Source organism: Octodon degus, unplaced genomic scaffold (assembly GCF_000260255.1).
Source record: "Octodon degus isolate 3935 unplaced genomic scaffold, OctDeg1.0 scaffold00062, whole genome shotgun sequence".
In the NCBI taxonomy this organism is placed as follows: Eukaryota; Metazoa; Chordata; class Mammalia; order Rodentia; family Octodontidae; genus Octodon; species Octodon degus.
This window is the reverse complement of record NW_004524638.1, coordinates 7,825,194-7,840,508: the sequence shown is the minus strand read 5'-3', so window position 1 is coordinate 7,840,508 and position 15,315 is coordinate 7,825,194. Positions and strand designations below refer to the sequence as shown.

General features: G+C 46.7%; 1 protein-coding gene across 1 annotated transcript in view; it reads right to left on the bottom strand.

Moving 5' to 3' along the window:
• Nucleotides 1–15,315, bottom strand: part of Washc5 (WASH complex subunit 5) — a 58,792-nt gene that overhangs the window by 4,093 nt on the left and 39,384 nt on the right. Inside the window, exons 18-28 of the mRNA XM_004634422.2 lie at nucleotides 15,205–15,306; nucleotides 14,118–14,297; nucleotides 13,171–13,295; nucleotides 11,775–11,937; nucleotides 11,086–11,188; nucleotides 10,918–10,997; nucleotides 7,772–7,875; nucleotides 6,767–6,896; nucleotides 5,209–5,305; nucleotides 2,534–2,687; nucleotides 153–240 (exon numbers count right to left, since the gene is read on the bottom strand). Of these exons, the coding sequence (XP_004634479.1) occupies nucleotides 153–240; nucleotides 2,534–2,687; nucleotides 5,209–5,305; nucleotides 6,767–6,896; nucleotides 7,772–7,875; nucleotides 10,918–10,997; nucleotides 11,086–11,188; nucleotides 11,775–11,937; nucleotides 13,171–13,295; nucleotides 14,118–14,297; nucleotides 15,205–15,306 (1,326 nt within the window). The remainder of the gene's footprint in view (nucleotides 1–152; nucleotides 241–2,533; nucleotides 2,688–5,208; nucleotides 5,306–6,766; nucleotides 6,897–7,771; nucleotides 7,876–10,917; nucleotides 10,998–11,085; nucleotides 11,189–11,774; nucleotides 11,938–13,170; nucleotides 13,296–14,117; nucleotides 14,298–15,204; nucleotides 15,307–15,315) is intronic.

Sequence of the window (15,315 nt, the reverse complement as noted above, 5' to 3'; positions counted from 1 at the left end):
GGGGCTCCTTGCTGCTGGGATGGAGGGAGTACAGTGGGCGCAGCAGGGCAGCGCTCACTGCGGTTGGCTCCTGCCAGGTCCCCGGCTGCTACGCTACCACCTGCAAGCGTGCGAGCAGCTCTTCGCCAGCGTTCTTGCCTGCCGTGGCTTACCCTCCTGGGGAGCTTCGTGTACCGGACATAGTCCTCCAGAAACAGAAGGGCACCCACGACTTCTGCAGGCATTTCAGGTACCTTCTGGCTGTAACAGAGTGGCTGGGGTCAGTTCACTGCTTGGCACATGACTGACCTCAGCTAAAACAATGAAGACTAAATGTGCCATAGATTACCAAGATGAAGTCAAAGGACAATGCCAGCCGGCTCCCTCTTGACTCTTACCAAGCTGTCCTGCACTCCCATCTTCAGGAACCCAGCCTGGAGGACAAAGCCCAAAGCATTCTCAGCTTGGCACTGTGGCCCCTGCTCTACTTAAACTCCTTCTGCCCGGCAGGTCCCCGCTTCCCTGTGCTGCCAGTCTCGGCAGCTACACAAGTTCTGCCCACTGCCCTGAATGCAAACATCTCCAAGTCCTACCTCAGACACTTCCTCCCTGAGCCCCTTCTGGAGTGCCCAGGCAGAGAACCTTCTTCTATGTTCTCCTCACACACGGGACCTTTCTCCAAGGTCTGTTTTTCTCTGCCAGCCTCCTATCTAGAATACATCTCTTTGGAAGCTTGGGTTTTGCTTTATCTTTATAAATCCAGGATCTGTGGTTGTTGTGCATCTGAGTGTCCAATTAATACAGCGTCTAACAGTTCTTCATGTGGGATCCTGCTCATGTATTCATTCAACTGTAACACCACACACTATGCTAGGGCAGGAAGCCCTCAGCTTCCCTGCAGAGGACGCACCCCTTGTTTCTACTCACAGGAATCTTTAGGGGTTAAACCTATTTGCACTTTATGTACCAACTGGTATTTTCTAATTAAGAAAGAACCTTGGGGCACTGAATCACTGACCTGTTTCTCAGATGATCTGCTTTTGCAAAGGTTGAGAGTGACTGTGCCTGGAAATGGTTTCACTCATGCCAACCCCAAGGGTTGGACCAGGGTCGGGTTTGCTCTGCTTGGAGCAAGAACAAGGCAGCTGTGTGTGTGTCTCTGTGTGCGTGTGTGTGTGTGTGTGTGTCTCTGTACACCCAGGGGTGTGTGTGTGTGTGGGGGCTCTGTACACCCAGGTTCCTTATGTTCTTCTGCACCGCTGAATCAGAAACCTTGACCTACAGCTGGGCTCCTGCTCCCTGCTGACTACTCCCAGGTTGCCAGCAACATGCTGGACACAGCCACAGTTGTACATTTTATTTTTGTTTTGTAGTGCTGGAGACTGACCCATGGTCTCTGCCCTGAGCTCCATCCTCAGACCTTTTTCATTTTATTTTGAGACAAGGTCTCCCTAAGTGGCCCGGGCGATCCTTGTACTTGCAAACCTTCTGCCTCAGCTTTCCAGAAAGCTTGGATTGTGGGCAGGCACCAGAAGCAGGGCTCTACACCTAAATCTTTACGGTCATTGGAGAGGAAAAAGAACTTGCCAGCGCCTGGCCAACAGGAGTCTGTGGCTGGGGTCACCTCCACCAATGCCAGCTGGAGCCCTCACCTGCTCTCTGGGGCTGTGTGCTGCTGGGCTTTCAGGTGCCCCTTGCTCTGCTTTCCAAAGGGCCGCATTAGACAATTCTTCCTGCAATTTCATTCTTGAGTTTCCTAACCTACTGTGATCTCTTCTATGAATCAACTGTTGAAAAATCTGCTCTCTGAGGCAAGTCTGACCATGTAGCTTAGAAAAACACCCAGTATTTGTTCCTTTCATTATCTGACATGGAAAAATAGGCCTCACTGAAGCTCATGGAATAAAGTCTCTAGGACAGACAAAGAATGCAAGCTGTATCTGCAACCTCAGCTTGGAAAGCCACATTTTATAATGGGCAACACAAACCCCTGAAGAGGTCCTCAACCGGAGCAACGTCTCTATGACTGTAGCCAGGGACAGGAGGAAAGGGCGCATCCAAAAGGCCAAGCAGTAGGTCACACCAAAAGAAGAAGTGACGTCACCAAGGGAGGAAATCGCAGGTATCTGCAATCTCAATGGAGTAAAAACTCAGTGTGGCATTTCTAGACATGCTGGTTTCTAATCGTCAGTCAAGCTGTAGCAGTGTAATGTGTGGCAGTGTATGCCCACCAAAGGGACCAGCTCTGGGCAGTGGCCTGGCAGGAGGGCCGAAAGCTTGGTGCAAATGCTGATTCAACGCTTTTCTCCTCAGGGTGGCTACTGAGTGTAGGCATGAATCATTCCTGGGAACCTGCAAGTACACACACAGGGTTCCCCCCCCTCCGATGGTGACTGAGGATGGGCCCCTCAGTGAGGGGTCCAGACAAGGAGATGCACCCTGACCTGCTACACAGAGAAGGAGAAGCAGCCACTGCCTGTCTCTGCTAGGGAGAGAAGAGGAATTTGGCAGGCAGTTAGGTCCTGCTCTGGGCGCTGAGCTCCATCTTCCCTACCTTGTACACTGCTCCACTGTGGAGCGGATAAACTGGCCGATCAGCGCCAGGAACTGCTCAGTGTACCGGGAATGAAACTGCTTCAGCAGAGTGAGCAGGCCCAGGACGAGCGGCAGCCAATCCACAGGGTCAGCAGGTTTGCGGCAGATCATCCCTGCAAGAAGGGGACACATGATAGCGCTGAGTGAAGTCCCTGCTTTGGCAGCATTTGTTAATATTTACCTCACGAATGCCAAGGGTCTGTGGTCGCATGGTCACTGGCAGGTGATTCCTGGAGGGACCGTGACTTGCGCTAGTCATGGTGGCTGGTGCAGGGATGGTCCAGCGGTGTGAGGGATGCAGAACAAGAAAGTGGCACTAACTTGTGGGAGTATCAGTCCTCTTTCTCGGACTATAAAACTAACACATGCTATCGCAGAAAACTTTAAGGAACAGATAAACGTACGTGAGAAAGTAAAGGGCACCTGCAGCTGATTTCAGTTAATGGTGGCGTGACAAACCAGGTGCCCTCTCAGCTCTACTCTCTTACATGAAAACAACTGAAATTCTGGATAAAGTATTTTTAAGAATCTTTAAACACAGATTTGAACATTATGTAAGACTCGAATCTGCCAAAGTCCAAACAGTCGAGGGAAGAAATCTACGGCGTGAGTCCGTGCCCGAGCTGGCTTCGCACTAAGAGTTTCTGCCAACATCGGGAGACTGACCTCAGCCTGGACGGCAGCACTGGAGAGAAGAGTGGAGCCCAAGCCTGCAGAGGGAAGCACACCGCGGCCAAGTGCGAAGGCTTTGTTGCCTGTTCTCAGGCTTGCTGTAATGTCACAGAATCACGATAGCAGGGGCACAGGACAAAGACACGAGTGGAACAAAACACAGAACCAAGAAATAATACCAGTCGTATACCAGTGTCTGAATTTCCACCAATATATTAAACAATTTAGTGGAAAATCTTTTCAACAAATACTACTGAAATTGGATTACTTAGGAGGGAAAAGTGAGTCTTGATCCTTGTCCACAAAACATAACTCAAGACATACCCAGACTAAAGCGTAAAGCAGAGCCACAAAGCTCTTGGAAGAATACCCAGGAGAACATCTTTGCAAGCCTGGGTGGACAGCTTTCACACCCAGGACACAGGGCGTGGGGTTCTGAGGACAGTCAGTGCGCCAATGGGGTATCATCAACATCAAAACTACCTGAGAAAGCCACACACTTTCTTAGTTGGTGAGAAAATATTCTTCTGTTGTAGTAACACGAGGAGCACTGTGGGGGAAAGTGACTCTCTGAACCTGGACACACACTCTTAGAATAGTCTTGGGTGTCCTTTAAAGTGCTTTGGACCCCTGGGTAGAGCCAGACGTGTGAGGCGCAGTGCACTGGCCAGAGCCACGCTGGGAGAAACGGCGAAGCCAGAGCCAGACGCGTGCCTGGCCCTGCCCATGCCCAGTATTCACGGGGCGCTGGGCTCGGCCTCTGTGGCAGCGATGGGCACTGTCAAATGAAAAATGGCTATACACCCTGTGAGTACTTGTTTTCTTTTTTGCGGAACCGGGGATTGAAGTCAGACCCTTGCGCTTGCCAGGGAAGCGCTTATTCCACTGAGCCATCTAGAGGCTACGTTTTTACCCCCAAAAGCTTACCAACTAGGAAGGGAAATACTTTAACAAAGAAATGCTGGGCCAGGGAGATGGCTCAGTAGAATAAGTGCTTGCCTGGCAAGCACAAGGGCCTGAGTTCAATCCCTGGTTCCGCAAAAAAAAAAAGAAATGTTCTGGCTCCTAGGCTACTTTTTAAATTAACTGACTACTACAGTGGATTTAAAAATTTCCACTTGGTTGGATACAATGCTTGGAGACACAGAAATTACTTGGGAATCTATTAAGTCATTATAAAAATGTTTCAAAATAAACTGATCAGGGCTGGAGTGACAGCTCGATGGTCTCAGTGCCAGCCTGGAAGTGCAAGGCTCTGGCTTTGATCCCTGGAACCACATGCTGCGCTGGCCAATGAAATGGTGTGGTGGTGCATGCCCGTAATCGCAGCGCTGGAGAGGCCATGACAGGAGGATCACTACGAGTCTGAGCTGTGTAGTGAGACCCAGTACCAAACGCATCAAAAGATTAAAATAAAACTGATCACTGACAGAAAACCACAGCTATATACAGGACAGATATATTAGAAGCTTTTGGCATCTATCATTTATATTAAATAGCTCACCATGCAACCACATATACATTAAAAGATACTCATACAGGTCTTAGCTCCTTTCTTAGGTGTTCTTGTTTTTGTTCTTTTCTTGTGTTTGGCCTTTTCTCCTTAACTCTGTTGCTCCTGCCTGTATTACAGCTCCTCCTACACCTACGTGGAGGCACACGGCACTTGGTGAAAGAACAGAACATTAAGGGAAAAAGCCTCTTCACACCACAACTTGCTTCTCGAACATTAAATGAGAGGAAAGGTCCCTCACACAGTGCACACGTTGAGGGACCTTAGAAAGGGGGCTTACGCTTGGCTGATTCTTACATTCACTTTTCATAGTGTACCAACGGGCGCCACACTTTAGAGGCGCAAAGCCATGGACTTCATAGACGCATTTGCCTAAGAAAAGATCTCACATTCGAGCACTATTCTACTGCGCCTGCTCCTTAACATAAAGAATAAATGTCATACAGTACCTAGATTTTTGGTGTACTGAAGTTTTGGCAACTGAGCAATCAGAAACAGAAAGTTGACAACTGGAAAGTAGGGTAAGCGTTTTGTTGTTATATAAATCTGGAAAGAGAAAGGCAAGAAAAATAGATGGTTTCTTCTCATTGTACAACACAGCAGAATATATTTTCAAACGGAGCGCTTTGAGGCATTTCAGCTTGCTCTTCAGCCTAGCTAAGATATGACTAAGCTAACTGCCCTCAGAGTCTAGTTAACAGCTCTGGCTCTGTCCGAACACAAAAGCTTACAGCCTAGTTTAGTCCTTCTGAAAAGAAATACTTTGCTGAAAAATGAGTAGCTCCTTCCCCCTGAATCTTGTTAATGCCATTAAAGGGAGCGAAAGGAGAAAGGGGCGATGACAAGAGTGGGAAGGACAACAAAGGAAGAGTAGTCAAGGGGGGCGGGTGTGCACACCTGCAGTCCCAGCACTCGGGGGCTGCGGAGGAGGTTAGGTTTGAGCTCAGTCTGGACAGCACGGAGACTACAGGAAAGCCTGTCTCAAAATAAAAACAGTTCTGAGGATTTGGCCCATTAGAAAGGCTACGGGTTCCGTCTTCAGTGGGGCAGGGCAGTAGCCAAGAAGGCGGAGCTGAAGAGAAGGGCCAAGGTGGGAGGTTAAGCGAGGAGAAGAGAAGAGGAAGACTGGGGGAGGAGGGGAAAGATGCAGGCAGTAGCCAGAGAAGGTACTCAACTAGCAAGAAAGCTGAGCTTGCCGGTGGCTTCCTTTCCCTGGCGAAGTTGCAGGGTGGCCTCACCCCAGATAACATGGGAGAAGATGTACACTGGCAGCCACCCCCAGCCTTCTGGACCTGCAAAGCCTGGGAGAACTGGCGAGCTCCCAAGGCTCGGCTGCTTGCCCATGAATGGCTCCCTGCACGGGGAGGTAGTCCAGGGCCCAGGGCCTAGGGCCTGGCAAACAAAGGGCCTGGCATAGTAAACGCTCAGTAGCTAAACACCTATCAGCTGCTGTTCAGGTCCATAACCTTTTATCCAAAACCCAAGAGAAAAGCCCAGATATGAAAACTTTTGACTTCACAGGCTTTAGAAATTACAAGACCAAAGGCATCAGTATTTCTGCGTGAAACACGTAAATGCTCATACTAAGGAGGGTAACGAATGAGTACAACCGAGTACATCAGTTCAGGGCGGGTTTTGCCCCCACTGAGATCGGGTACTGGCTTAAGGAAGAGCCCGGAGCAGCACTGCGGGACAGTGAGCACCCCTGGTGAGACAAGCACTGGTGGTGCACGGCAGCATCTTTAGGCCCCTGCAGCCTTTCAGCCGAGCCACGAGAACCCGCAGCAAAGCCCCGACTCATCTCTTCTGCTCACGCGGCACTGCCACTTCCCCATGAGCTCTGACCAGCTCCACACCTCCAGGGTCTCCCAGCCCCCAAGCGGGCGGCTGAGCGGGAGCCTGACTGACTGACAGAACGGAGCCCGACAGGATCCAGTTCCCCACCGCTTTCAGTAGTGGAGCCAGACCACCCTCTGCGCCGCACCACGTGACGCTGTCATCACTAACCTTATTCAGCGGGTTGTGGATGCCAGCTGCCTCCAGGTAGGCCGTGATCTCATACAAGAGTGTGTTGTCTTCCTTAGGGTAAGGAAGCGAAGGGTCCTGGTAGTGGGCTTCAATATCTGCCAGGAGAGCCCTAAGAGGCAGAAAAGCCAGCGGTAAATACAATGCCCAGCTGAATTTTCACAACCATTAACACAGGTCAATGACAGTCAATTTGGGGGGCTGTCTCCTCGTGTAAAGTGGGGGCTTGCTCCTTCCAAGTCCCATTTTCACATCTGTGATTGCTTTAAAGTGGAAAATTTGACCTAGCACAGCTTCATCTTTCAGGGTCCCTAAACAGATGCTTCCACCACTCAAGTGTTCAGGAACCGGCTGACCTCATCAATACCTACTTGGTCCAAACACTGATGTCCTCTCACTGTTTAGCTCTCAGGAGAAGGCTGCAAATGGTGTGGGTGCCAGGGAGGGGAGGGCATTCGTGTCCCAGCCTCTACTAGTCAGGGTTAATATACCTTCCATTGCCCTCTGGATATCAGATGAACTAGCAAGCCCTCGGGATGAGCAAACATCTGCTGAGGATTTGGGTAACTTTTCCAAGTCCACGCCGAGGACCTACTGCAGACCTACTGCAGTGTCTGGGGTGTGGGTGTGTGTATCAGGTGATCAAACTATGTTGGTAGAAAAAAGCAAATAAGAGAGAATACTTGGGATGAGGTTTATAAAGGTAAATACTTTTTTAAATCCATAGGAAGGAGGCCAAAATATTCAGAGAAGATCTCGAACAATTCAGAGAAGCCGGGGATGCAGCTCAGTGGCACAAGCACCTTCCTGGCAAGCTCAAGGCCCTGAGTTCCATTCCCAGTACAAAAAAAGAAGAAGATAAAAAGAAAAAGCAACTAAACAATTCAGACATCTCTTTGCTTAAAAGAGTAAGAAGTGAAGAGACTGGGGTGGTTGGGTAATGAACAACCCAAGCCACAGCTGGCTGTTTCACACACCACCACTTACTTATTGAGATTCTCCAGAGCGGCTGCCAGATGTTTGGAGTCAAACCGACAAGAGTAATTTAATTCATTGGCAATGTGCTGCCTCAGAATCTGCATTTGCCCAACCTGTGAACAGCAAGAGCGAGAGTGGGAGGAGATAAACATTCCAGTGCTTCCAACTGACGGTGAGCAAGCCAACAGAGCTGCCAAGGGGAGGAGCACAGCACTCTAGAGCAATGGAGGGACTTCCTGCCGACTAGGACCACATCACCTGATGGAGTGGGAGACGCCCCCTGGCCATCTGGCAGCCTGCTACAAGCCAGCTCCACGCTAAGATTTACCAAGTGATCCACTAGTGTTCAGCTGTTCAGGAACCAAAGGTATCTGTTTCCAAGCTACACTGTTTTCTTTTGGGACAAACTTGCAGGGCGAGCAGCTGTGACAAGAAGCCCTACTTCATCTCCAGTGCAAAGGACACCAATTTACCATCACAGTCTCGTCTCACGTTTGGTGAGTAGGTCAGTCCACACCACACGACTACAGGTTAGGAAATTATCCGGATGAAATATAATAGGCCTCGCTAACAGTGAGACTCTTAATCCAGAGCTCTCAATCTTTCTGTATGCCTCAAAGCCCTCTGGGGATCTGGTGGAGCCTACAAATATTATCTCAGAATAACACAAAAATAAATATGTGCCAAATAAAAGAGAAACAATGGAAGCCAAACTGTAATATAATGATCAAACTAATTATGAGAACAAATCTGTTAAAGCCTTTTCTAAAAGTGACCAAAGTAGATACATGGAGAAACACAAATATTAAATAACCTCACATACTTTTCTTTTAGGGCCAGGGATACAGCTCAGCGAGCAGTGTGACACCTACTTGGCAAGCATAAGGCTCAGAGTTTGACTGCCAGCACACACACGCACGCACACACACGCGCACACACACACGATTTTTTTTCATTTCAACCACTATTCTTACAAAACTCTTATTCCTTTATATGAAGGAAATAAAAGCCAATCCAAAAAGTACTATTTATAAATAAGACATCTTTAATTTACAGAAAAATATTATGTAACAATTAGACTCTTAATCCAGAGCTCTCCATCCTTGGTGAAAGCACTTGGGAGGTGAGGCAGGAGGATCAACACAAGCATGAGGCCAGCCTGGGCTACACAGTGAGCTCAAGGCCATCCTGAACTATACAATGAGATCTTGTCTCAAAAAAAGAAAAAAAAATTAGAATATGGCAAGACCAAGAAAATAAGTTTTTAGGGGACTCAAAAAGGCCTCTCAAACTTTGCATGTGGCCCATGTGATTCCTTATTTAACTCTTTAATGGCAAGGGTTCAGAAACATCCATCTAGAAATGGAAGTGAAAGTTAACACACCTTGTTCTCACTTAATGCTATACTGAATCTTAACATGTTCTATTTTTGCTGTTAACCCATTTCTAGATCTAATGAGCTACTAGAGACATTACACAGCCTGAGACAGATGAACACATTTTTCCCACTATCTGTCTATTTAGGGATACTGGTCTACCACTCTTTTTCCAAGATTTTTCTGGAATTGCATGTCCAGAACAACATTTAACTGACCAGTCAGTGTTGCAACAGCTGCACGTGACTGCATGGAACACTCTCATCGCTGCTCTAGACAGACACTGGCTTAGTGACTACAAGCTCCCTAACCCACAGAAAAAGACAAGTTTGCCTCTGGGGGCTTTATTAAAAGCTCACCAACTGAGACACAGTTCCTTGGTTTCTAGTGAACCACCAGCAAGTATAAATACCAGTCTAGTAGTTGGGAGAGAACCAGCTGGTAAGCCCAAAGTAAACCTCTGAGTCCTGGTGGAGAATTGCTCTGTCCCCCCAGATGCCCATAGTAGACCTGGGGTTATCTAACCACAGTGGTAATTTTCTACTTTTCTTAAAAGCTTGTACAGCAATTAGAAAACTTGGCCTAAGAAGCACATGATACGTGCAATCGGGATCTAAGGGAATGTCAGACCTATATAATAAGAGGGCATGGAGCCTGGCCACAGGCTCCTCATGTTGTCTATTGGTTGTTCAGTGATCTAAAGTAAAACACAAACATACAAAGCTAAGACCTCCACACTACGACTCCAGCTGAGACACTAGTGAGTACTGCCTATACAACTATGTAAGTGGGAACGTGACTGGGACTTGGCATTCAAAGCTTCCCACGGTATGTGACCCTTCTAACCATGAATCCTATTTTCCACCAAGGAATCTACTTTTCTACTTTATTGCTAATCATCTTTGCAATAAGACAGGCAGTGTTTCAACTGACTCTGTCACTCTGACAGTGTTTCAATTTACTCAGACTGACAATGCCTTTGTACAAAGCAGGTATTCAATAAAGTGCTGCTGTCCACCTGGAATCAGCCAACGATAAACAGGGCTGTGGACAGAGCAGAGGCTCCCTGGAGGTACAGCCATGGGGAAAGGCAGGAGACAGATGATCACACTCAGAAATGGGCTGGGCTTCCCCCAGCCAGTTAATCTTGTGGCCTTTACTCTTTGCTTCTGAAGGCATGTCTTCTACTCACAACGTACAGATCACTATGTCCCACAGAACCTGGCTACCTAATATCTACGCAACTCCTCTAGAAGATGCTTGCAGAAGACTTGGATTTGGAAAAGGAAAAACTGCCTTACTAGACCTATCTGAAGGGAACTTCTGTCTTGTGTATATGTACTCTGGCCAAAGGGATTTCAAAAAGAGCTAGTTCTACTGAGTGCAAGAGAAGGAACAGACAGGATCATAAGAAGCCCAGTCAGTAACAGGCCCTAAAAGGAAGATAAAGAACTAAATGAATTGAGAAGTAGCAACAGTACTGAAAATATTAAAACCAAGACTTTCTCCATGAACCATATCCCTGGTCCTTTAAAGTTCTTACTATGAGACGCAGTCTTTTAAGTTGCTAAGTTGTTCCGGCAGGGGCTGGACTTGTGATTCTTCTGCCTCGGCTTCCCAGAGTGCTGGGATAACAGGCATGTGCCACCATGTCTGGCTTAATATTTTTGTTTTAATGACAAAAGAAAGACAAGTAGCTTTCTTTAAGCCACTAAGTTACAAGAAAATAATAATTTAAAACTGACAGCAATTATTATCATTCCCTCTCCCACAACATACCTTCATTATAGCCTCAAGGTAAGGGGTCCAAATCTTTTGCGTTTTGGCAATGGCAGAAAGATAAATTTTATTTGAATTGGCTGAAAGATTAAAACATAATTTTCTATTTAGTAACTCAAGAAAGGCAACATTGTTATGTGCACAGCAGGCTGGTCTTCCAACACTCACCAACAATGCTTTTCAGGGGGCTGACAGCATTCATGAGTGTTTTTAAAGTGTCCTGAACAGTTCTGTCCCTCAGGATGATTTTCTGAAACATACTGAGGAAATTCTAAAAGCAAGAAGACATGATCAAGGAACCAAAGGTAATGAAGCAATGAATACATACTCTGGCTAGCTCAAGTGCTAGGCTGAAGCAACTTCACCGAAGAAAAGTCACGCAGCCTCTAAACAGAGGAAGGAGTGACTCAGGTTCCTGCCAGAAAGACCCTGTGGGGACACGTTACTGGCATCAAACACATATATATTATATATATATTTTTTGACTGAGGGTCTCGCTATGCATCTTGGGATTACAGATGTGTGCCACCATGCCTGGAACCATGCCGGCACGCATGCGGTGCTGGGGACTGAGCTCTGGTCCCTGCGCTTGTCAGGTAGGTGCTTATGCCTCTGAGCTATCTCCTCAGCCTCCTGGCTTCAACCACAAAAAGTCTTTTATTCCCAAGTTGAAACTCACAAAAGCAGTCTACCTATACCATGCTGGCCAAGGAAATTCTACTTTACGCTCAGAGGTTCTCTTCCATGAACATGCTTCACATCAGTATAACAAAGCATGAAAGAAAAGTTAAGAATTGGTCTTGGCCAAGCCTGCTCTCCTGCTGTGCAGCAACCCAGGGGCACAGAACCTGGCTCACCTGCAGCTCTTTCACAATCATGAAGCACAGAAGTCTGTCCAAGCCGTTCAGACCAAATGTCCCCAAGGTCGTCTGGATTTCTGAGAAGAGGCGGCTGCTGGTCACTTCCTGATGCGTTTTCATATCGTACCAGGTGTTGAGCTGGTCTATGTGACATGTCATTCTAAAATAAAAGCAACGCAAACCAAAAGCCCCAGTGCAGCTTAGAATTCATCCTAAAGAGGTACGGCTTTGAACAGGATTTGGGACACCACACACTCAGAACAGCAGCAACGTGACTTGTCCTTCCTAACCTCGGTGTCTTGGCATCAACAGATCTGCACACAACCACACAGGAGACCAGGGACTGGAATTTAGTTGGGCCGCTTCTCCCCACCTGAGGTGCCTTCTGGAGCAAAAATTAATATGTAAGACCCACCTTTATCTTTTGGAAAACATGGTAAGAGGCCTTCAGTAATTTAGCCCATGGATACCAGGAAAGGAAGAGTTACAGAATCTTTCAGATCATTTATTCTTTTTGGCCCATGAACCACACAAAATTCGTTATTCCTTCTGGAAATGCTGGGCACAGTTTAGCTGTAGGCTGGTGGGCCCTGATTAGACAGTGCGACAAAGGATCCAAGTCGTAAGGACATTTCCTTTACATGAACTCAACCACCCATGTGGTGGTAGACTGAGAAAGAGGAGAAGCACTTCGTCCTGGAAACTTGCACAACCCCTGGGCAGCGAGCAAGAGCCCCAGAAGACGTGCGCACACTCTTCCCACTGGCGATCTTAGAGCTCCGTCTGCAGCTCAGGGAAGAAACAGCAGAAGCAGACGGGTTCAGCTGGATTTGGAGGCAGCGTGCTACTGTCTACCCTGGGCTCTGCCTGCAGTACTGTCAAGGGCACTTTCCATTCTGCTTTTACCCAGCTGCTCTGAGTGTGGAACTCAAGTGACTCAGATGCAGACTGGATTCCCTCTGCACAAAGCTACGCAGTCTGCCCTTGCCCAGGGCAGTGCTTTGGGCCTGGGAGGCAGACTGGCTGGAAAGTACAGTATTCTGGGTCCATCACTTATTAAACAATCCTGGCCAGGTGACTCAGCTTTCCTGTGGCACAGTCACTCCATCTTTAAAATGGGAATCAGAACAATTCTTCTGTCCTGAGACAGTGGTAATGCGGAAATGTACAGACGTGGGCGAGGTGCTGAGGCTCAATATTCAGTGGCCTGTGAGCTCAACTACAAACCAAGGAAGTCATCTTAAAGGGTTAAGGTATGAGGTGACAAGTGCAAACTGCAAGGGCTGAAATGGGGAGTGTGCCGCAGTAACACCAGTTATAGATGGGACCACCCGCGGGGGTGGGGTGGGGGTAGGGAAGGGTGGGAGCCCTCAGCAGAATCTAGAGCACTTACTTTGGGTCTGTGATTCGCAAGATTTCTCTGCACAGTCGACCAATAAATGTTACGGACTCATCCACGGGTGTAAACTTTGGTATTGGAATATGAGTGGACTGGTACATACTTTGCCAGTCTTGAATCTAGAAAACAAAACCAGAAACAGTGAGTTGGATAGAGTAACCCCAGTTGTGCTTTCTTCACATAATTTTACAAATATAAAATTGCATGAAGAGTGACACATGTTCCTGACCTTAAAGAGGAAAACCTGAAACAATGACTAATATTTTCCCAGACATGTGAGGCTAACATTAAAAATCAACAACTGTGATAAAGTGAACTCAGGAGAGACCCAGAAACTTCTAAGACTTCAGCAGTGGTGCTTACAAATTTGGTGCTGTTTTAGGGCAAAGAACTTTAGTAGGTATTTTCCCAATAAGGATATACAAATGGATATTAAGCACATGAAAAGATGCTCAACATCATTAGACACTAAAGCACAAATCAAAACCACAATGAGATACCACCTCACACCTATTAGAATGGCTAAAAAGGTTGTAACAAAAAGGAAGTGGAGCCTGGTACTTTTGCTGGAAGGGACAGAAAGTGATGCTGTGGAAAACAATGAGAGGACACACCGAGAAATAGTAGGGATGCACCCAGCCCACCTGAGGAAGTGCTAGGTCATTTGACTGCTCAGTCACTTGGACTGTAGCAATGAGAGCTACACGTTTCATTCTGTAGGCACTTACTCCTGCCTGCTTTCTCCTTAGGACAGAAAGCTGAGGTCAGGCACCACAGAAATTCCTGTCACCTTGATGGCTCCTCAAGGTACTCTGACCATCTGGTGTGCACTGACTTTTACTATGTACATAAACTTGCTGGTTTCTCAGAGTTTGGGGGTGTGTGCACTTGAACAAGAGAAACAACACACAGGGCAAAGAACTTTAATACTCATTAGATACCTTTGTTCTTAAGAAGTTATTACACTCTTGCTCCACATTATAATTTATAATACGAGAGACTTCTTCCTGCCAGATCTTCAGACCATAGATGTTGACATAGTCCTGTATGTATTCAAAGGAACGATGGAATCCATCCATGGTAGCTCCCAACTCTTTCAGCTTGGGCATCAATTCACTTGGCTGTGCAAAAGGGGACATGAAATCTATTATACTGGAGTAGATCATCAAGTACTGGTACCTACAGCAGGCAACTAAGGGGCCTTGGTTGTAGCTTGAGATGTAGTTTAAGCTTTGGAAATACTCACTTCCTACTTCACGCAGGATGATTAGCAATGGACATGTGACATTCAGTAAAGAGTTTTCATATGGGAAATCTCAAAGGAATATGAAAAGTGAATATTGATAAATTTTCTCACGTCATTTGATGAACATATCTATTAGAATACTTACAATACTTTAAATTGAATTTACTGACTAAAAAAACCACACCATATAAATTTCAGACCCATTTCCTTTTCTTGATAGAAATCATTATATTTGCTAGTAGATAAAGCCAAACAAAAAGAGCCTTTACAGTTTCTCTTGAGAGTCAAAAATTCTTTTAATCATATGAAAGAAGGTTGAGCTGGGTGCAGGCATATGCCTCTAGTGCCAGTACTCTGGAGTCTGAGGCAGGAGATCACAAGTTTGAGCTAAGCTAGGCAGCTCAGAGACTCAGAGAGAACCTGTCTCAAAAAAGAACTGGGGCTATAGCTCAGGATCAAAGCACAAATACTAACAAATAAACAAATGCAAAAGAAAACAGAAACAAACTAAAACTAACACCAAAGTTAACTCTAGCCATAAATATCAGTTCAATTCTTAAAGCTGAAAATCAGCAGATGAAGAATTACAGGTTTTAAAATGACTTTCTCAAATTATGACTAGAGATTCAGAAGCACATTAAAAACAAAACAAAACGTGCATGAGTTGGTACCAAGAACCACATTAGATGTACCTGACAGGAGCAAAGGGCTGGTCACGATGCTGCCCTAGCCTAGGTTTGAGCTGAGCATATGCAGAACAGACACACTGTGCTCACTTGTACCTTGGCCCGAGGGTTGAATATCAGTCCCCGATGAAGGGCAAAGGCTACCCGCTTCACCAGCTCCTTTCTTATTCCATCCTCCAGCAACTGCTTTGGATCCACCTAAGAAAA